The following is a 21,797-nucleotide window of genomic DNA, read 5'->3' as shown; positions in this document are numbered from 1 at the left end:
TCTGATCAAAAATAAATTCCTGTCCGGATGGACAGAAGACATACAATCTATTAAGTGTATGATCATTGTTCATAAAATACTTGTTATAGGGACCACTGTTCTTTATAATAGTCTGAGAATTAATCAGCACCTCTACAGCACTTGTCAAACTAGAAATGCTCCTAGACACCTCATTGCTGTTGTGTGTGAGTCCATCCTGCATGTTAATGCATCTTCTGCATAGCAGGGAAGTGGCTGTGGCCAGGCGGTAAATAGCTTTATTTTGCTGCCTCTCCTTGCGCCTAGCTGCCATGTCCTGGTCCAGTTTGGTGCACAGAAGCTGCACCGACTGTCATCTCTTTGTTCACATCTACCAGTTCTCGAATGCCCTTCTCTATTCCTTCCATATGTGTGTTTAGGTTACTCATCTGGCGTTGCACAGACTGGATGGCCTTACCCCTGGATCCTCTGGTTTTTGACCATGCTCCCCTCAAGGCCACGGAAGACACTGGGACCCTGAACATGTGCTGGTACAATGCTTTGTCTGTGCCTGCAGCGTCTGGTAGCTGTACTGGCATCCTCTGCAGTGGGCTGCTGTGTTGCAGGGCTACCTTCACCTGCCATGCTTTGGGTGTCATCCACCTCCATGTCACCTGCTGATAACTCCATTTAAACTAGTGGGGCAACTACATGCCTCCTGCTCTTTTGTGTCAGAGGCAGTGATGCAGGCAGTTCAGGTGAGGACAGTAGCAGAGGGGATCCTGAACATTCTGGGGACGCATGCAGTTGTGGAGCCATTTCTGTGTCATAGGATGGTGGCTGTGTAGTTGGTGCACCTGTGTCCGATGTGACATTCCCTGCACTTGGTCCTGGATCCTGGCTGTCATCCCTCTCTGGTGCCGTGCCTTCTGTCTCCCTGATGTGCTTGCGAGATGTCTCGCCTGTGGACATCTAAACGAACATTAGCTCAGTGCTACTGCCTCACAACCACTACAATTACATTTTTCACACTTTAACACTTTACATGTTGCCTGCGCTTCCTTATGTCTGACATGACTTGCCTGACTTTTTGCTTGCTGGGCTGAATGACATGGTCTTTCATTTACTGACTACATGTCCCATGATGCATTGCTCCTGTATAGTGCAACCTCTACTAGACTGGGGTTAACTATGCCACATGGGGAAAAGGGAAGGCTGATGGGGTGGGGGTGATTGCTGTGCATGTATCTTACCTTTTTTGGTTGCAGCTCTGGCTGAGCTGTCTGCATCTCCCAGTCCACTCTCAGGTTCAATGGTGGCCCCACCAGCTCCTCCAGGTCAGTCAGGGGGGGTGCACGGTTCTTCCCTCCTCCAGTTTTGTTTGCCTGTTTGTGGATTTCAGAGAGTTTTTTCTTGGTCAGGCTCCTGAGGTCATACCACCTCCTCTTCAGGTCCTCTATGTCCCTTGGAGTCACTCCAACAGCATTAACCTTTGTTTGAATGTGCAGCTAAATCTTTCTCTTGGCAGATTCAGGCACAGTCAGGGACAGCTTGCCAAATACATTCTGTTGTTCCTTCACCACCTCCTCCAGAAGGACCTGTAGCTCCATGGAGCTTAATTTTAGTTTCCTCTTACTCGCTGACTGCTCCTTTTCACTGCTGCTTGCCATTTTCACAATTTAAAAGTGCAAAACTCTTTCTGTGGCTCCTGCACTCAGCTCAGCTCCAACTGCCTCTCCAAAACCTTCTAATTACTTGCAGCTGCCTGTGTAGCCACTTCCTGGTAGGCAGGGGGAGGGTGGTAGCACCTGATTGGCTGCCTGATTCAGTTTCAGTTTTACTTGGTTTCCGATTCGGTATTTACCGATTCGGTAAATTCCGAATGACAGATACCGAATCGGTAAAAAATACTGATTTTTATCTGCATAGCATTTACCGATTCTAAAATACCGAATCGGTAAAATTCCGTATTTTAAAGTCAGTAAATTACATTTAAAGAAATAAGGACTTTCCATCATTGACACTGGGAACACCTGGATTTTGCAAGACTGGAGATTATCATTGTGCTATTTTAAAGCTGCTTATTAACAGAAGAAGCATGAACAATTGGTTTGCAATGGAAAGTTTTGAAAGTGGAAACTGAAAGCAATTAGCAGCTCTCAGAATGTTCTGTTATTGCAAACGCTTAGGAAGCCATGGCAGACCTAGAGGAATGACCAAATGAAACGGGTTCTATCAATTCTAGATTGTTTCATGGACCACGTAACCCATCTGGAAACAGGAGCAGAGGATACAGGACAATGAAGTTTCCTATAGTAAATAAGGATTTGAGGATCAAGCGTTCTGAGACAGATGTTCAAACTTCCTATTCTTTAAGACATCTAGCTACATAGAGATTTGGCCACTCAGGAAAGGCAGGATAATCCACTGCTGTTAAAAATGTTTTGTACAGCTGGAAATTGAGAACAGAATTCTAGGAGAACACTGCCTAGCTGAAACATACATAAGGCTGCGGTCTGAAACACAAAATCATAGTCATTTTTGCTAATAGACATATCAGAGAGAGATCGGGATTTTCAGGACAGGCTTTTAACCCAATAAAGACTATGTTACTATATCATAACATTTGATAATTCAACAAAGGAGGTCTACTTATCCTTATTCCTTTTTTAATAGTCAAATTAAGGGATGCTCCCCCACAGGTTTCCCATCAACAAAGTGAGGTGCATTGAATGGTCAATCTATATTTACTCACTATATTGCAAGATGTACATGAAGACGCTAGGTAGCTTAAGATAATTGCCACAATAGCGACAGCCACAGCATTTAATTTAACTTTTCATTGTGACCTGTAACATTTTAATAACACATTATTAGTGAATGCTCCAGCACCTCTGTATGCAGCTCCTGCGTCGCATAATGTTGGCGACAAACATAGAGAGTCCATGGTAGAAGGTGGACACTATGACGCTTGCAGTCAACAGCAAACAGATAGAATCCCAGATAGAAGGTGGACACTATGACACCGCAGTCGGCAGCAAGCTTATAGAGACACAATGGTTTTACATACGTCTTTATGCAGCCGAAGAAGGCTGCACACTATTTCTACACATAATCTGCTTCAACAGCACAGCCACCGAAGGTGGCACACTGCTTTTATACAACATTTGATGCACAGTACAGCTTTGGAGAACGGCACACTGGTTTTACACAACATCAGACACAAAGTTGCAAACTTCCAACCAAGGTTTCTAAGGAAGAATGGATTATAAAAATAAATTGGAGAATTTTGGAAGTTGGTGAGAAGAATCTGTCACTATTCCCCTCTGTTTGAACTGAGGTCAAAACCTCAGGAACCCTCACAACAATGACCGACATAGCTGGGGCAGTTGGTGTACGTACATCAGACCATTCGTCCTACTTATGGTAGGCATTCTGACCTACTTGCTTTTCTTCAGGAACATTATGTAAAGACTAACTGTCTGAAACAGAAAAAAACTAGGAAAAAATGACCCAGACTTCCTTGTAGAAAGTTCAGTGTATCAAGTACATTATTATTGATTTTACAAAAAGCAAAAGCAAACTCACTTTAGGAGTAAAACAAAAAAGTCTGTTGGTCACCCATGTGAAATATGGCACTTAGCACACTTAGGTGCTTTTGGAGGAGCTCCTGTTGCTCCTCTGAAGACACAGGGATAGCCAGATTGGTGGAGATCGCTAACGGTAGTCCAACGGGGTAGTGGAAGCTGTTACTCCTGCTCCTCTGACAGACCATGAACCATCTGTCAAACTATAAAGGAAAGGAACAGTCTTCAAATGTAACCCAAAATAGAAAAATCACTAAAGAAAGACGGGCTGGATTCAGGGTATGGTGGACAGGGCACTTTAACAAAAATGCAACAAAACATTATACCAGCCATACCAACGGTCGTCCCACCGGTCCTGTTTATAGTTTGAGAGATTGTCAGCCTTTCATAGGAATTCCCACTGGGTCTGTTGATGGAAAACTTCTTCGAAGGAGAAAGGGCTTTCGAAGAAAACCCATCAGACATTATTAGATATAGCAGAACTATATAAGAACCTTAAAAAAAAAGTACATTTTGTATTTGACAAATTCATGTTTCAATCCTGGTGTTGCACACTGCTTTCAAGTGCTCAACCTTCTGTGGTATTTTCATTGATTATTAACAAGAGTAGTGCCAGGATACAGACATGTTTTTAGCTTTCCTAAACAAATCAGGTATGGATTGGGTAGAACTGAATTATGTTACCAAAACAGGAGTGAAGCCCAGATCTCAGTATTACAGGTAGCACTTCTCTCTTCATTAACACAGACGGAGAGGTATTACCATCTCAAGCAAAGAACCGCCTCTCACTCTGAGAGAAGGCACACTGGCGAGAAATGTCCACTCTGATTCCACCTGCGCCAGAATCCCAGCTGAAAGCAGTCACGCTACTGAGATTTGACCCCTCTATTGCCAAATAAACTAGGCTCCTTGTTGACATCACAAATTATCTTTAAAATTTAGGGAGTAAATCACATTTAAGATCTCCTATACAATCAGCAGTCAAATACCATGAATTCAAATACATTTGTTGTTTTATTACATATCTAAAAACATACATTTCATATTAATATGTAAAATCTAGTCATCATTGTGTACATTTCATAGCCTCGTGATTGTTTCTGCTGTATCATAATTTAGTTCATGTTAATGTTAAAGTAAATAGAGTTTAAGCCTGATACACACCTCTGTAGTGTGGTTTTTAAAGGCTCTTGGATGTCCATACATGGGTGGTGTTTGGATGTTTGGTTATGTATCATTCATACAGATTTATAAAGTATTGGGTTTCAAATGTATTATGCCACAGATGGCTGTACAAACCACTTGTTCCTAAATATAATTTGTTCAGTTTATAACTTGTAGCTGATAACGTGCAAGGCAAGTGAGTTTGACCCTGAAGCAAACCCCTGTAGTGTGTTATGTATAAGGATGGGTGTGCTGAAGAGCAGGCTTGTTCCTGTTCCTGACTGGCAGTGTGGTTGGGTGGTGTGGTGATTATGATGATGGTCGGCAGCAGAAGAACTTCCCGGACTCAGCACTTTGTTAAAATGAACTCGGTGGAAAGCATTAGTTTCTACTATCTTTGGCTAATGAAGATGTAGCCTTTCTTCTGATGTACATATTATATCGAAGAACTCCTTCCTCTAGGCAAGGCTGGTCTATGAGAACACTGTTTATTTGGCAGCTCCAGCAACACAAAAGCACCTTACAGATCATTCAGAATACTATGATCTAGTGTGTGTTCACTGATGTCTCCGCAGAATTGATAACACACTAAAGCTCTTCATACATTCCTGGCACTCTAAAAACATACATTTCATATTAATATGTAAAATCTAGTCATCATTGTGTACATTTCATAGCCTCGTGATTGTTTCTGCTGTATCATAATTTGTGGAGTGGAGTGGTGTGGCTCACTGGTTAGAGGCGGCTGACCTGGAAGCAGAGAACGGCCCGGGACCAGGGTTCAATTCCCGACGCGGCAGGGTCGTGGACCAGGTCAGCGGACTCGATAATTCTTGCCTCGGTGCCTACTCTAACCAGTGATCACACTCGGCAACTCTGGGCATTAGCTTGCCTCATCTCTACAACGGCCCCCCATATTCACCGGGGATGCCTGGTTTCACCTTGGAGATACCCAGTAGGGACCATCTCACAGGGATAGCCAGGACGGGTTCCCCAGCAGTCTACAGCGCCACAACGCCTCAGGGCAGCAGTGCGCTTTACAAGAACACATACATTACATTACATTACATGGCGTTTCCCCTATGTGTGTTCGCTGATGATTTCTGAGATTTGAGGAATCACTAAAACTGCTTCCACATTCATTGCAATGCTATGGTTTTTCCCCAGTGTGTGTTCGAATACGTTTTTGTATGTCTGATGACCCACTAAAGCGCTTCACACATTCTCTGCAATGCTATGGTTTTTCTTCTGAGTGTTTTAGCTGATGTATTGTGAAGTTTGAAAACTGACTGAAGCTCTTCTCACATTCAGTGCAATGATATGGTTTTTCCCCTGTGTGTGTTCGCAGATGTATTTTGAGGTGTGATAACCGTCTGAAGCTCTTCACACATTCAGTGCAATGGTATGGTTTTTCTCCTGTGTGTGTTTGCAGATGATTCCTGAGAGTTGAGGAATCACAAAAAATACTTCCACATTCATTGCAATGGTATGGTTTTTCCCCAGTGTGTGTTCGCTGATGTATTTTGAGGTGTGCTAACAGACTGAAGCTCTTCACACAGTCAGTGCAATGGTACGGTTTTTCCCCTGTGTGTGTTCGCTGATGTCTTTTGAGGTTTGGTAACTGACTGAAGCTCTTCACACAGTCAGTGCAATGGTATGGTTTTTCCCCTGTGTGTGTTCGCTGATGTATTTGGAGTAGTGATAAGCGACTGAAGCTCTTCTCACATTCAGTGCAATGGTATGGTTTTCCCCCCACATGTGTTCGCTGATGATCTTTTAGGAGTGCTAACTGACTAAAGTTCTTCACACATTCATTGCAATTGCATGTTGCTTCTCCTGTGTGTGTGTGCTGATGGCTCTTTAGTAGTGATGATAAACTAAAGCTCTTGCTGCTTGTGTATGATTTCTCTTTCTTGGTTAGAGTCTCTGGGTCAGGTTTATAATTATCTGCATCCAATGACTGGGTTTCCCGAGGAGCTAACATGGTTGATAAAGCACTTGTGTTATTCTCACATTCCTTGTATGTGTGTGGTATTTTGGATGGTTGATTTCAGATTTCACAATGAAATACAAGACTCACCAACTACACATATGATAACTGTGGCAAGTAAAGCTTCTTTGTAGGTGGTTATGTCTTTAGATTGAGGAATGGTTTTGCATGTTTATGAGTGAAGATTAGTCTTCCTTCTGGTCGAAGCAAATTTGGACAGTCTCAGAGACCCTCTTTCCTTTGCCCTTAGTTGTCTGGCTCCACTCCCTTAGGCTTTTCTCTTGCTCCTGTGGTTTGGCCAGGAAGAGTTTACAATACACCTAGCGTGCTCAATGGTGGGTCTGTCATCATCACAGGAAGTAGAGCAATGCTGTATCCACCTCATACCGAACACATTATCAAAGCTGGTGGTGGAGGCCTGTTAATACAGGAAGTGGTTTGTCAGTGTTGTTGCCTTAATTTTCTAGAGGTCATTTCTTAGTCCTGTTGCGTGGAGGTGCACAGCTCAGACTCTTACATCCACTGAATTGCTCTTGCCTGCCTCTTCGAGGATCTATCAGTTTATGTTCAGGTTTCTCAGTCTCTGACTGTGCAGATCTTTTCCTGAATATTAGAGCTCATTTTTTTTTACCACTTTTCAGATTTGCACGATTACGGTCATTATTCACGATCATTTGTGCATTCAAGGCTGGTTACCTATTGGATGTAAAAGAGATTTAAAATCACTAAATGGAAATGTAAGAGCATGTGAATACACAATATTAGTTGTAAAAGACCATTTATGAAAGTCACCAAGAGATATTTCCCCATACACAGATATTTAACTAAATGTTCTATTGAACATGTACATCTTACTTAATTCAGAAAAGGAGGCGATTTTCCAGTGTTCACAGAGTAACTTACTACAGAAAGAGCACACATGGAGCGCCCACTTGCTAGAAGTACAGCTTTACCAAGACACACATGGCTAAGATTTCATTTAAACAAGAAGGTATTGTGTAAAAAGAGATGGACCAGGATGTGCTGCTGTCACTTCAGTTTCAGGAAGTGTATGACAACAGTAACCCTTTCAAGACTAAATGACCAAGAAAACTCTTCATGAGGTTTATAATAAATGTAACACTTCAGGAAGTATATAATAAAGCTAATGCTCCAGGAAGTATATAATAAACGTAACGCTTTAGGAAGTATATAACAAATGTAGCTCCATTCACACTCTTCTTGACAGTACTTCACAGTTTACACTGGAGGAGCTGAAGTTCTAACTCCTGTCTTTACTTTTCTGTTTGTTAAGTTATTTTTGCCACATTCCTAGGGATGGTTAAAGCACTTGTTGGAAGATTTCACCATTTATTACAGTGATTCCATCACAACTAATAATATACCTGCGATATCTCTGCTGCCAGTACGTGTATGCTTTTTATCTTTTTCTGCCTTTACCGGGGTATCTGACAATGTCTTCCGTTTGGTGCCAGCATGCTTCTCGGTCAGTGGATGGAGCATTGGAAGAGTAAGACAAGATGTCCATTGCTTGAGGGTGAGTGCAGCACTTACACCTCTGGATATTTCTTACATTCAGCTCCCTTATGGCTGCATACTCGCTCAGCAGGGTTCATTGACCACTAAAGCAGGGGAGTGACACAATGAACACAGCAGACATCAGGTAATGAAGTAATAGACAAACGCCATGATAGCGTAGAAGGATCAAAAGCATCTTTAGAGAAGCTTGCCAGGGACATAAAAACGGAGGAAGTGCACAGGTAGCTACTTATGAGGTACAAACAGGGGAGACGAACATGTAGGTACATACTCCATTTTGTGTCTATTTCAGGCTTTTACTGAGCTGGGAATTGGGGTGCACTGTATCTTAATCCTGTGGCTGATAAAGGCACTTGCGGCAAGGGTGTTACCACTTTGACCCTTTACAAGAGGGGAGCCGAGCCTTAGAAAGCACAACACCTGAAGGTGAGGGTCCAGGTGTCAGAAAATATCAGCAAGAGACATGAAAGGATCCTAATAAACACAGCCCCAGAGAGGCGAAATCGTCAGCCTAGATGGAGAAGAGCTGGGTCCTCCACTGTTTCCGGAACAGTAAGTGATATTGAATCTTTCTAAGGTTAGGAGGCAAAGAATTTCATTTGGGTTGGAGCTAAGACATGGAAGGAGAAACCTTTTGTTCTGTCTCTCCTGTGACGAGGGATGTGGGCCAGGTTTAGATTGGATGGAGCGTAGCGTTCTGGAGGGCATGTAAAGTTGCATCCAGGCAGCTAGGCTGGTTGCTCCTTAGAGCTCTGTTTGTTTAATTAAGTTTTAAACAGTTGTCATGCATACATTTGGCCAACGCTGATACAGTTTTTAGATTTGACACAAAAGCCAGTCGACTCTGCTGACAGGGAAATAATTAGCTGAGTGTCATCAGCACACAACTCTAGTGAGATATTCCAAAATATTTCACTACCTCTGCCAGAGGTCTGATGTCAATATTAACAAGCATTTGCAATGCAAATAGGTCTCGCATTTGAGAGTTAGAGCTATTGATGTTGTGAATGCCAATTATCTTTTACCTACACGTTATATTTTTAGAGTGAATGTATGTAGTGTGCAAAATCCCTTCGAAAGGTCCTGCACTTCGTAATAAATATATTGAAAAAGACACAAGGTGTGTCAACAAATGCTTGGCAAGTACCTCATGGGTGAAGTGTCGCCACACATTTACACCGTGGTGCTTTACTAATGAGAAACTCATTAATAAAAGTAGTGCTTACAGACTAACCAACGCGATCGGAGCATGTGAATCCGTTTCCCGGCTTCTTTCATTTTCTAGACTATTTGACTCACTCTTTTGCGTCTTGCTTATCCCACAAACACTTGGAGGCAATGAGGTTTGCCAAGGGGATTGGGACAGGGGGGTTTTGGGGGTACATGAAAATGTAGTCATTGCCTAGTTGTCAAAGTTAGCGCAGTGCTATTAGTTAAAAGTGTGCAGATATCATTAAGATTACTTTACTCGCATCTATGAGAAAATCAACATTATTTATACAAAATGCCAGAATGCGTGTCAGCTTTCACAGTGCTGTTTGATTGCATACATTTTTGTATTTAATCTTTTACATAGCATCCTAAGCAGGTTACCTAACCCCAAAGCCCCAAGTTGTTAAATGACCCATAGTAGGGAGTGTTTTACAGTTGAGCAAATGTGTCCAAATGTAATTTTGTGATGATTCCGACGGGTGGCACCAGTCTACTTCTCTACCATCTCCCTTCCTAGTTTCGTGCACACGGTCTCGAAGGAGCATGCGCTGAATTTTGAGCTAAAGCCCTTGCGCCAGCTCTGTACCGTACACACTGTGGTTGGGATACATTTTCCCCACACCACGAGATTCCTTTACGGTCTATGCCACAGCCTCAACCTCAATATCCCATTGGACGCGAAGCGAAGGCTTCCGTTGCGGAAATCCTTGAACAATTGGAATATCAGGGAGGTGATTGAAACATGTGTGTCACCGATGAATAACTCTTTTTACTGTGACGAAGCCTGACGGATGGTATCATTTGGTATTGGATTACCGGCATTTAAACTAGCATTGCCATACCAATACACACGGCTCTGCCTTAGTGGATAGTCTTGTGCGTAAGCGGTTTAAAACCACGCTTCACATATCAAACGGTTTTTATGCCCACTATTTGGATGGTCTGAGTTCCCAATGGACCAGTTTTACATGCGGCGGCGAACAAAAACAGTTCAAATTTTTACCAATGGGCTATAAGAATAGTCCAGGCGTTATTTGCTGCCCGCATAGTCTCTCTCTTGGAGAGAGTAGACCCAGATGCGTGTTCGTATGTGGATGACATTTATCTCACAGACGACAAACTTTGGGCGCATCTGTGTCGCGTTGACCGCATAATTTGTAGCTTTGCAGACTTCGGCTACAAATTCAACTTTGCAAAGTCTCACATTGCAGAGTACACAGTGTTGTTCCTGGGCTACGAGCTCAACAATGAAGGACAAGGATTGGCTCCTCACTTCTTGGAGGAATGCGCACAACTGCGCGCTCCGACAACTCTGAAAAAATTAGTCTTTGCTGGGATTTTTTAATTTCGGGCGAACTTAAATTGCTAAATATGCCCAGCGTATCAAGCCTTTGTATGCTTTGATACAACCTACTTTTACAAATCGTGCTGGATGCCAGAACACTCAGCTATTCTGCAATCTTTGCAGGCTGATCTGCTAGAATCTAAATTCTTACTGACTCGTGATAACCACACCAACCTGGTGATAAAAATCATCCCTGTGGCGGTGGGTTTCACATACCTGACTTTTAACGAAGGGGACACAGTACCTATTGCTTACAAGTCACACTTGTACACTTCCGCTGAAATGCAATTTTCCACTGTGGATAAAGTTTTGACAGCAGTGCAGATGGTGATTCTTAAAGAACATGCTCTGTCATAGGGAAAAAGTATGTTGGTTGTTACCCCGTTTCCTGCGTTCGAGGCAGTTACGAAAGCTAGTGTACCAAATTCTAAAGCTTTGCACCCCCGGTGGATACAATGGGCAGCATCATTGACATCTCCGGATGTCACCTTTATTTTTGATGCCTCCTTACAGTCGCAGGAGTTTTTGCAATATGAATTAGTTCATCCTGCAAATTTGGCTATGCCGCCTCTGGAGGATTTCCATTGCATCATATACACTGATGGTTCAGCGCAGGTTGCGCATGGGTCTAAGCACACATGCGTTTCCGCTTGCGCCATTGTGGTAGGTCCATGGTAAATGATGAGTTCAAGTCCAGAGTTGTCCACACGCAGACTCTAGAGGACTGCACCGCACAATTGGCAGAGTTACGTGCTCTGATGCTTGCATTGGAGTACGCTGATCCTAGTGTGACGACTCTTATTGTAAGTGATTCGTATTACTGTGTCCAGTCTTACAATGAAAACCTGTTCTTTTGGATTCAGAATGATTTTCGTGATTCCAAGGGATAGCACAATAAAACATAAAATTATCTGGGTCCGAGTGGCTGAGCTTAAGGAGCAGTTGCCACTCGTGTTTGTAATTCATACTCTTGGTCATCAGCGCGTGGGAGTCCACGCTGTCGGCAATTCGCTTGCCGATGAGGCAGCAAAATCAGCAGTATCGACATATTTGGTTGCAGCAGTTACACGTTCCAAAAGTAAGATTGATGATGATGATATCTTGGCAGCTGTTGCTACGACTGAGAGGGGAGTGTAGGAAGGTGGATATCTGACTATGGTTACCCCCAAACTTTTTGCCTGGTGTTTAGCTGGTTTTTGACATAGCTTGCCTGGGAACCTGCTATTCAGGGCCCCAGGCTGATTGCTCTCTCCTTAAAATCAACTCCATGTACCTTAAGTGCATACACAATTGGAACTGGTTCACCTTATTGGCCCCTGCAACAGTGTACCCTAGGTACCCAGGGCATAGGTGTTTCCAAGGCCTACCAGGGGCTGCAGCATGTATTGTGCCACCCCTGGCCTGGCCTCCATATTTGACACAACTGGCTGATCACTCAGCTAGGGTAAGTTGGTGTATTCACCTCTTGCTTAGATATAGTATCCCTATATCTAACCTTAACTGGACACATGTTAACCTATAAGCCATTCCTATGGAAGGCCCCTGCAATCCTGGGGGTAGAGTGCATGGTTTCATGTGAGATGGTGCTCTAGCATGAGCTGAGCCTGTCTGCAGCTGTCGGGAACAACTCCCTTAGCTGTTCCGGGATATTGCCATACCATATACTCTTAAGTGCATTATAATCCTCGCGGTTATATGCTAACTTTGTTTTGGCTTTATCAAAACATGTCGAGTAAGGTGTCATACGATTTGGAATACTATCCCCTCGACAGTTCTGTCGACGGGGATAGCATTCCACCCTTCTAGAGGGACACGACATGTACATAGCCTTAACCCCGGTTAAAGTTAACCAGAGCCTCAGCATCACAAAATGGATGCTGCCACCACAGACACACGTCTGACCTCCTGCTGCTGGGAGTCCTTCCAGCGAGGGAGGCTTGGACAAAGGGTTTCCTGCCTTGGAGGTGAGAGCACCACACCAGACAGGATTTTGTGTATTGGGTAGGACTGGGCTGAATAGAAACAGACATGCCCGGGGCACACAAGGTGTCCCCGTGCATAAGCCAGTCCAAACCGGTCCTGGGACTTACCAGACCCAGGCCTGGCGAGGAGCTGGACAAAGGAAAGGGGGTGTAACCGCCCCCCTTCCTGGTCCCACCCAGAGGAGGGACCCAGCAGGTGATCCACCCCTCAGATTGGGAATAAGAGTGGGAGCAGTGCCATAGCACCTCAGATCATCCTGGATCAACTTGAAACTAAGACGACGACTGGACTTCGACATTCTGCTGCACAGAAGACTGAAGAGCATCTCCCTTGTGGCCTAGGAGTGGCCAGTGCCACCCTGTGAGCACAGGCACCATCCAGCAACTCGACGTCTGCTTTGCCGCCGCCGCCTCCCGCCGGAGCCCGAGCCCGAGCCCAGAGCCCAGAGCATGACCAGACCCAGACTCCCAGACTTCTCGCAGCCCGATCCACAGTCCCTGCAAAGAAGGGACCCGTGGAGGCACCGAGACACGTGGGACCGGACCTCTTGAAAGACCCCCGAAGAGCTGACTGCGCAGCATCCGAGGCACCCTCGACTTTGTGCTTTGGGGTCTGAGAAGCCCCACCACCGAGCAGCCCTTGCACCGAAGATCAGCCCCCCAGCATCTCCACGATCTGCGTGGGGCCCTTTTGCATTGTGCCACTCGACGCGCCATCCCGGCCACTTGCCACGTGGTCAGTGGCCATCTTGGCGACGAAACCTACAAACTACACTGCGGGTCTGGTTGCTCCAGACTTGCCCTCGCTCCTGTAAAAGGGAGCACCCGCTCTGACCTTGCTGGTCCGAATGATAAGCCTTTTTCGATTCCTGCGAGGCTTGCATTAGCCAAAGCCTGTTTGCTCCAATCAAGCTGCCGACACCGCCAACAGCGAGAAGCCTGCGTGAGACAGCTCGTGATCGACTCCTAGACGTCCTCGACCTCTTCGTGTCCACGTGGCTGCAGAGAGAAGCTACACCTCATCCCCTGTTTGCACCCAACATCGCCTGGTTCCAATCTGGTTCCACGGTAGTCACGGGCTAGTGACTTTGAATATTGTCCCCTCTGCTTTCAGGTCTTCACAACATCAGATCCACCCTTGGATCCACCGGAACTATTCACATCGAGCCGCCTGCAGCATCTTCAGCTCCAAGCACCATCGACCAGCGTGACAAAACCAGACACTACTTCGACCCTATGCACCCGCGTCCTGTGGGTGAGGTAACTCAGCAACGCCGGTGTTCCCACACTGGTACACACCTCTAGTGTCTGTGTCTTAAGTTTCACTCCTCTAGGTCACTCGGAAGGTTCCTAAATAACTAACGTTATAACTTTTACGCACCATAGACATTGCATTGGAGAGTGCGTGCACTTTAAACACTGCACCCGAGTCCGCGGGCCTTTCCCGACTTAGTCACTGCTAGTCCCGATCAGCTCCAGCGATTCCCAAGGCCCTAGGCCTATTTCCTTTTCGATTGGTATCTCTTATACCACTTTCTTAGTATATGGTTTAGGTGGCCCCTAGGGCTCATCCATATTGTGCAACTTTTGTGTATTTCAACTGTGTTTTGTTTTAACGCTTGTGCTTCTGTGCTCATAAAGAGTATATGGGATATTTGTAGTTAATAAATATATATATTTTCAATATGTATCTGTGTGGTGTCCTTTCATTTGGTTTCAAGGGGGTTGTATATGGTAAAACAGCTTGCTTCACATGCCTTTCAGAGTTTAGCCTAAGACTGCTTTGTTCACGCTACCACTAGGATAGCTGGTCTATAAGGTTGACTTACAACCAGTCATCATAAGGGTTGCTTGGCATGGTACAAGGTGATCACTAGAACTAGTGAGCATCATATACCAGGCCAACTTCTCACAGGGAGGTAAATATCCTAAGGGGTTCCCTTTGAAGTGTTCATACCACTTAAGTCCAGAGAAGGCTCCTTATGTGAAAATACCCGACGTTGGAGAGAGATTGATTCCCAACGTAGGTCGCAGGCACACATTGCTCACAGCGGCCCATAAGGGGTTGCGTCTGAGCATGCTGGCTTTTCAGCCACTGTGGCTCAGTTACAACAGCGTTTATGGTGGCGGGGACTGTACAAACAGACGCGTGATTATGTCCTTCAATGTGACATTTGGCAGCAGATTAAGCCTTCAACTGCTGCACGTCCGCCCCAGACACAATTATTCATTTCTAATAAACCACTTGGTTGTGTTAATTTAGATCACTGCTGTCCTTTTTTCTTCTGATATTGCGTATAAGTTTATCTTAGTAGCAGTTGATTCATGCACACGCTTTGTGTGGGTATGGCCTCACCGCAGCTCTGATTCACGGACTGTCATAAGAGATTTGCGTGTCTTTGTAGGGATTTTTGCCTGTGGTACCTTCCATTCGAATCAGGGTCCTGCTTTCTCCTCTAAGGCGTATAAGGATGCCATGGCTTCGTTGGGGGTCCAAGTCAAGTTTTCGTCTCCATGCAGACCTGAGGGTAATAGTGTTGTGGAACGAATGAACCGTGACTTAAAGCAATCTTTGACAGCACGAGTTATAGGCACTGGCAGGAACTGGCTGGCCCACCTCAATGGCGTTCAGCGTGCACTTAATAACCTCCCTAGAAGGTCTCTGGGTAGGGGGACCCGATACGAAATGCTCTTTGGTATCAAGATGTATGTACCGGACCTTGACGGTCTAGACTTGCCGGCTGTTGCTGCCTCCTTTGACGTAGATGAACATTGCAATGTTTTACAGACTCTACAAGAGACGAGAGACAGTCCTGCAAAGGAACACTTGCCCTCCACCTCGGATGATGCGTTGCAGATCCCGGTAGTTGGCTGGCTACCCCAAGTTGGAGAATTGGTTTGGGAGAAGATCGAAAACAAGAAAGAATTTGGTCCCTCTTATCGAGCTCCAGTTCCTGTGCTTGGTGTGAAGGGCACAAGAACAGTCATTTTACCACCACTTCCAGGTCGTAAGGAAAATAGGCATATCTCCATCGACAATGTCAAGATACACAGAGTGGCCGATTCTTCTTAGTAGGACACCGGCAGTCTCATGTCCTTAGATTGTGAGAAATTCTGTATTGGCCACGGCTTAGATTCCTGAGCCTGAGGTTGCCTTTGAGATGCCTGCAATTTCTAGTCCTTTATTGAGTACATTGCCTGGTACTGACTACACTTACCCAACTGACTTATCAATGCCTGAATTACAAACTCGCTTGGCCACAGAATCCAGATTTTCATTTGACACCATTTCACACACATCAAGAAAGCCTTCACGGATTACTGTTTATACAAGATTATTTAAATAACATTTTTGATTCCCCCTTGGACATATATTTGGCTAGTGCTTTTTTCGATTTACCTTTTTATGTCAATTGGTTTTGGGTTTTATTTTTTTCGTATCGTCAATGGACACTATGTCGAAGAGAGAACATGCATTCAACATCTTAATGGAACATTGGCACCTCATTCATCCTCGCATACTGCACACAGATTGAAGAGAGACTTGGCTTTTGTTAACATCACAGCTTGGCCTGTCCTGGATGAGATTGTATGGAATGCTGTTAAATTTCAAATCCATGGCCCCACTGAGGTTATAAATGTCCCTAATGTGCTTACAGTTAACATGGGGGATGTAGTTAAACAAAATATACGTTCTGATGATTGGGATGTTCAGGCCGTAGAAGCATTGCTTTCTGATTTGAAATATTATGTTGCTTTTGATGCTGAAGATTTGTATTTAGAATCTGCTAATTACGGTGATTTATTTTGTTACCAACATTTTGGCAACCACTACCTACATAAAACTAATACTAGGAAGAGCAATGTGAATTACACACAATGGGAACATTGTCCAGCTCCTATACAAGGCAGTTCTAGTGCCTTTTTGAAAAAGTACACTTATTTTACTGGTTTTAATCAGTCCAATCCCAAAGCATTTTATTTTAAAATGACCGAAAAGTCCATATCCAAGGTTAGACTTACTGATACTAAATTATTGTACTCGAAGTCCTTTCTAGACCAGCTAGCTGTTGGTGGCTACGAGTTGTGGAAGGAAACAGTTGACCTTAAATCTGTTTGGGGTTCTAAAAGTTGGCAGGTGCAAGGCACTGAGGCTTTGCACCGTGCAAGTCTCATCCCGAATCATATGTTGTTTTTGAATTCTACAATTTCACAGACAACATGCCTTGGATTGGCTACCACTAAAAAATTAAATGCTCCTTTCCCTGATTTAGAAGAATATTCAGGTTGGGGTAATACTACAAAATTTTCGATCAGAGAGTTGCAAACTCTGTTGCTAAATTCTTCTTTTAACATATCCAGTTTGGATCCGAATGGCTGGTTGCTCTGGCACAGAAGTGCTGACTCGTACCAACATTGTTTTCTGGGTTTGGCCCAAGGCTTTACACAGGTCAGGGTGGATCCCTGTTTTGAAAGTGACCATTCTGTAACTACCTATTCTGTAGGCAAATTAAGTCAGAATTGGCTCAAACATTCCACCTTGGCGTCAGTTAAACAGCATTTATCTAAACTGACTGACGATGTTGATCTGAATGATTTCATAACAGGCCCGACTGACGATGTTGATCTGAATGATTTCATAAAAGGCCCGGCTAAAGGTAGATCTAAAAGATGGATATATGCTGTTTATAATGAATTCAGGAAAACATCCCAGATTGAGGCGGCTACCCGCCTTAGGGCTATAGATCAGGCTAATTTAGAAAAGGTGCTAGCAGTGGTAGATAATAGCATTAACACGCTTTCTTCCCGCATTTACACATTGGATAATATTGTGTCATCTGTTGTTGATATTGTGCAAGATGAAGTGTCTGTATAGTACCATGGTCAAAATCAATTGCGTTCTCTTATGCAATTTGCTTGGACCCTGCAGACGCTCAAGGCCGGAAAAGTGCCATGGCATTACATGAATACCTCTTACCTATTTGCCCAGTTTAATTTGACTGATAGGCAACATTTACTTTCAATGAAGGATGCTTCTTTTTCCATGTTACACATTGAACGATTAAGAGTCCGTACCATTTTCTGTGGCAGAGGCCACTACTGAAACGTGGCTTATCCACGGATTAATAACTCTACAGTTTCCTCTGTTCGAGTTTAAAAATTGTATAAAGTATTTTGCCATTGGTAGATACGAGCCTCTTGGTAGTTCCTATCTCCATAAAGCCTGGTCGCTTCCATTTACATATAGATGCCTTAGGGAGGGCAAGGAAGTTTATCTGAATGGTGAAGAATGCACTGAAACACCGGATCACTCATTAATGTGTAGACATGGGAAACTGGATGTTTCCATCTGGCCGAGGATTCCGACCTTGAAAGCAGAGTTCAATAAGATGAGTCGCATAAGAGCTCTATTGTCCCTAAAAGAAGTTGCCCTCACATCTGCTCGTGAAACATTTGTCCTTCACGTAGCTAACACCTGCCCAGAGGTGCATGCTTTGTAAATACTGACTTGCCATTACATTATGTTGAATTAATTCATTCAATCTTTAATGCATCCTCCACAACTGGGCTGGCGCACTTTTTCAAAGTAGTTAGCAGCGGCCTTGTGACATCGTTTCAAAGTATATTTGGGGTCTTTCCTGCTTTCTTTCATTCAACCTTTTCCAGCCTGTTTGGTGGATTTCCCATTTTACTGGCGCTGGCTGCCGGCTTTCTTTTGCTGTTTTGTTTCAATCAAAATGGATGCACATCCTGTGTTTCACGACGAGCAGTCACGACTGGCTCCGTTTCATAACAGAATGCTTGAATACTAAGGAGCGCTGCCACTCGCCACCTTAAGTGTAGTTTATGGATTATCGTTTCGATTTTCCTATTTTACTTGTGTACAGCCCGTCTTTCATTGCCAGAGTTGCGATTTCGACTGGGTCCTGGATTTGTGTCTCTGCAATACGGTGTCTCCTGATGTGGATTATAACCAGCTCATGAGCCCCTCAGTTGCTCATGAATTGCTTTGTTCTGACGGAGGGATTATGGCCTTTGCAGCGATGCATGGAATACTGTGTCGTTGGAATGTTTTCGCAGCGGCGCAAGATTTCTTGGCACACCGCTTCATTGAAAACCCACCGAGTTGCCCTCTGATGGTGCTAAACTCTCCGGTAATTGAAGAGCATGTATGTTCTTTCCCACTATTAAATTGGATGGCTGAACTATTTTCGGATGAGAACAGTCGGTTCCTATTGGAAGCTGTTGCTGAGTATTTAGCATATTCAATGTTAGAATGAAGTATTTCTTCACCATTAGTTGGACATTGAACTTTTTTTTATACATTATTTTTATTTTTTCTGGCATATGACAATTTTCTCTGCCCCAGGCCTATTGACTTTGCCCAAGCCAATGACTAAACTTTCTTGCTTATGAGATTTTTGTGAGTGAAAGTTCTTACTTTTTTCACATGCGCAAATTTGAGCTGACTGTCTTTCTTGGACTCTGCTTTCAAAAGTTTGCCCCTTATCTTATTTCTTCTTGTGTTATCCGTGCTCGGATCAAAGGGAGGGTGTTATATTGATATGCTTTGCCTTCGCACTGTGTTTAGTTAGCATGAGCTTATTAGGAGTTTAAACGCCATTTTACCTTTCTGCTGGTTCTGCACCCGGCACATATTGTTATTAGAGCCTTTAGCCTAGTAGGATATTTTGCTTCACACGAGAATAATATGTTTTGCTATTAGTACCAGCTTTGCTTGTTAAGCTATGTCTGTACAGTGAGTGCCGAGGCCTTCAAGGTTAGTTCAACACAGTGGTTGTTGTGAGGTTTGATATTCGCACGTTCTAGACATAACACATATGTAGCTGCAGCCAAATTCTGGCTTTAGGCGCGTTTAATATTGCACTACACAGAGCATTAACACACACTTGATGATGCTTTGCATGCAGAGAACTGGTGGAAGATGATGTGATCCCTTACCACTAGGATCAGAGGTATGGGGCCGCCCTGCTAAATCCCAAAGAGACCTTCTTAGATATAATATAATATACTAGCAAGGGAGGGTGAGAAATAGGTGTCTTTTAGCCTTCTTCCCTCTAGCATTTTAACAAGCTTTCACCCTTTGTATTCTATGGACTAGTAACTATGCTGATTACTTTGTTTCTTATAATATGTTTACTTGTATTAGCCAAAATACTGCGCTTGAGAACACTGCATTAGAAAATAAACATTTGAGAAATGGTTGGGGCAGTAATGATTCTGTTGCTTATATTAATGTATGTATTACTGTGTACTTTGCTGTGGATGCTCTATAATTTATGAAGCTATAGCATATTTATTTTTGTATTTAGTTTTCATTGTCTGTCTGCTGGTGTAAAAACTCAATAAAAAAAAGAAAATAAACATTTCAAATGTGCACGCGTTCTCATTTACTCCTCGTTCTGGATTGATATGATTGTATAACGAAAGAGTGTTCATGTGTTCCACGTTACCTGAGGTGTTCTAAGTCCAAGTTCTGGGTTGTCTAAACATTGGGAGTTTGTAAGAACCAATGAGACACTGATTGCTAGTCTGGTAGGGGATTTTGGGTACTAAGGGGAGTTTTGGCACAGCCTAATTCACTGAGGTTCCAAGTCTCTATGCACAGTTCTGTGTAGGAGCAGAATCCCTGCGACAATCGCTGCCTGCTCCCTTCTATGCAGATGATGCAGTTTTGATGGCCAGGACACCCCTGGCCCTACACCGCTTGATTGGGTCTCATTCAACTTTCAATGCTGAACTGGGTCTGCTTGTTAACAAATCAACAACCTTCCTTATGATAGCGGGACTGGGAAGGAAAAAGTCTACTTCATTCCATCTAGATAGGTTTTCTCTGGAACGGGCACAGTCCTTTATTAGGTCGAGCCTGAGCCAGCATGAGGGCACTGCTCAGTGGAGATCTGTGGTAGTTCAGTACGGTACGGAGAGAAACTTTGCTCACTCCTCCGACCTTATTTTTGATTGGCTTGTGTCTTTGTCCTTCCTAAATGCTGACGTCTGATTCATTATGAGGCTTATTAGTCCCTCCTTAGAAAGGGCATATCCCCATTTGTATTCTGCCGTGGCTACCCGCACCATTTCATAGTTGTTACATGGTGCGTGCTCTATTTTCTGTAATGAGTTTTTCCTACAGCAAGCACGACAACATACCCAGCCGGGACAATGGCGTAGCCAATTTTCCAAGAGCTGCAATTACATTTTATTTGCAGTTTCAAAGCTGCTTCGGCTCCTCCTCCAGCCCCACCCACGTCTTCATCAGCGGCAAGAGCCTGTTCCGGTCATAGTGATCAGCCACTGAGCTGGGCTCAGAAAGGCCCGCCTCCCGTACTCCCCTGCAACAGCTGACCAACAGCCCATGTGGCTGCAAGGAACGCAATGCACTCCAGTACTGATTTTGTTAAATGTAAAATATCAGCTTACTTCCTAACATAGATTCGCAAATGGTACACTTATGCCATCTACACCGCGTGTACACGTTAGTTCTCCGAAATGCATCCCAACTAAAATGCTTCCAAATTAGACATAAAAACCTAATTATAAAGCTTCAGTTTTCAATAAAGGTTGTGGAAAACAATGGGCAAGAGCTCTCTTGCAACCAACCTTGTTAATCTCCCCCCACCTCTGAAGCTATTTTGGCCATTCAGCAAGAAGATTGTTGTCCTGCAACCAGCAATCGTGTTGCTCGTTCCACATGTGCAGGTCATGCTGGGAACGTGAAAGTAATGGCTGCCTCCTATTGCTCCAACACATAACTGCAACAGCTCTGGACCCCGGGGCTCGCGGATTCCGGAGAACTGGTCGCTTTGCAATCTGGCCTCCCTCTCTCCCGTGCTGTTCTGAAGGGCTGTCAACATGATAGATAGCTGCAAAAACAACAGCAGCACCACCACCAGCAGGACTTTCAGGACATCTGTACCTGCTGAGGATTTCGAAGCAGTCATGAAAGACAAGTAATGCCTTGATCTGAACAGCCAGAAAAGTCTGAAGGAGGGGCAGTG

At 44.1% G+C, this 21,797-nt stretch overlaps 1 protein-coding gene across 1 annotated transcript in view; it reads right to left on the bottom strand.

The window, feature by feature from the left end:
* Window positions 1-4,540: 4,540 nt before the first annotated feature.
* The window catches only part of LOC147659663 (uncharacterized), a 73,165-nt gene continuing 55,908 nt past the window's right edge, over window positions 4,541-21,797 (bottom strand). The window contains exon 2 of the mRNA XM_086951567.1: window positions 4,541-7,395. Within this exon, the coding sequence (XP_086807693.1) occupies window positions 5,944-6,693 (750 nt within the window). The 5' untranslated portion in view covers window positions 6,694-7,395 and the 3' untranslated portion in view covers window positions 4,541-5,943. The remainder of the gene's footprint in view (window positions 7,396-21,797) is intronic.

The sequence above is a fragment of the Lissotriton vulgaris genome, unplaced genomic scaffold (assembly GCF_964263255.1).
Source record: "Lissotriton vulgaris unplaced genomic scaffold, aLisVul1.2 SCAFFOLD_6136, whole genome shotgun sequence".
Taxonomy (NCBI): domain Eukaryota; kingdom Metazoa; phylum Chordata; class Amphibia; order Caudata; family Salamandridae; genus Lissotriton; species Lissotriton vulgaris.
This window is presented reverse-complemented; position numbering and strand designations above follow the sequence as displayed.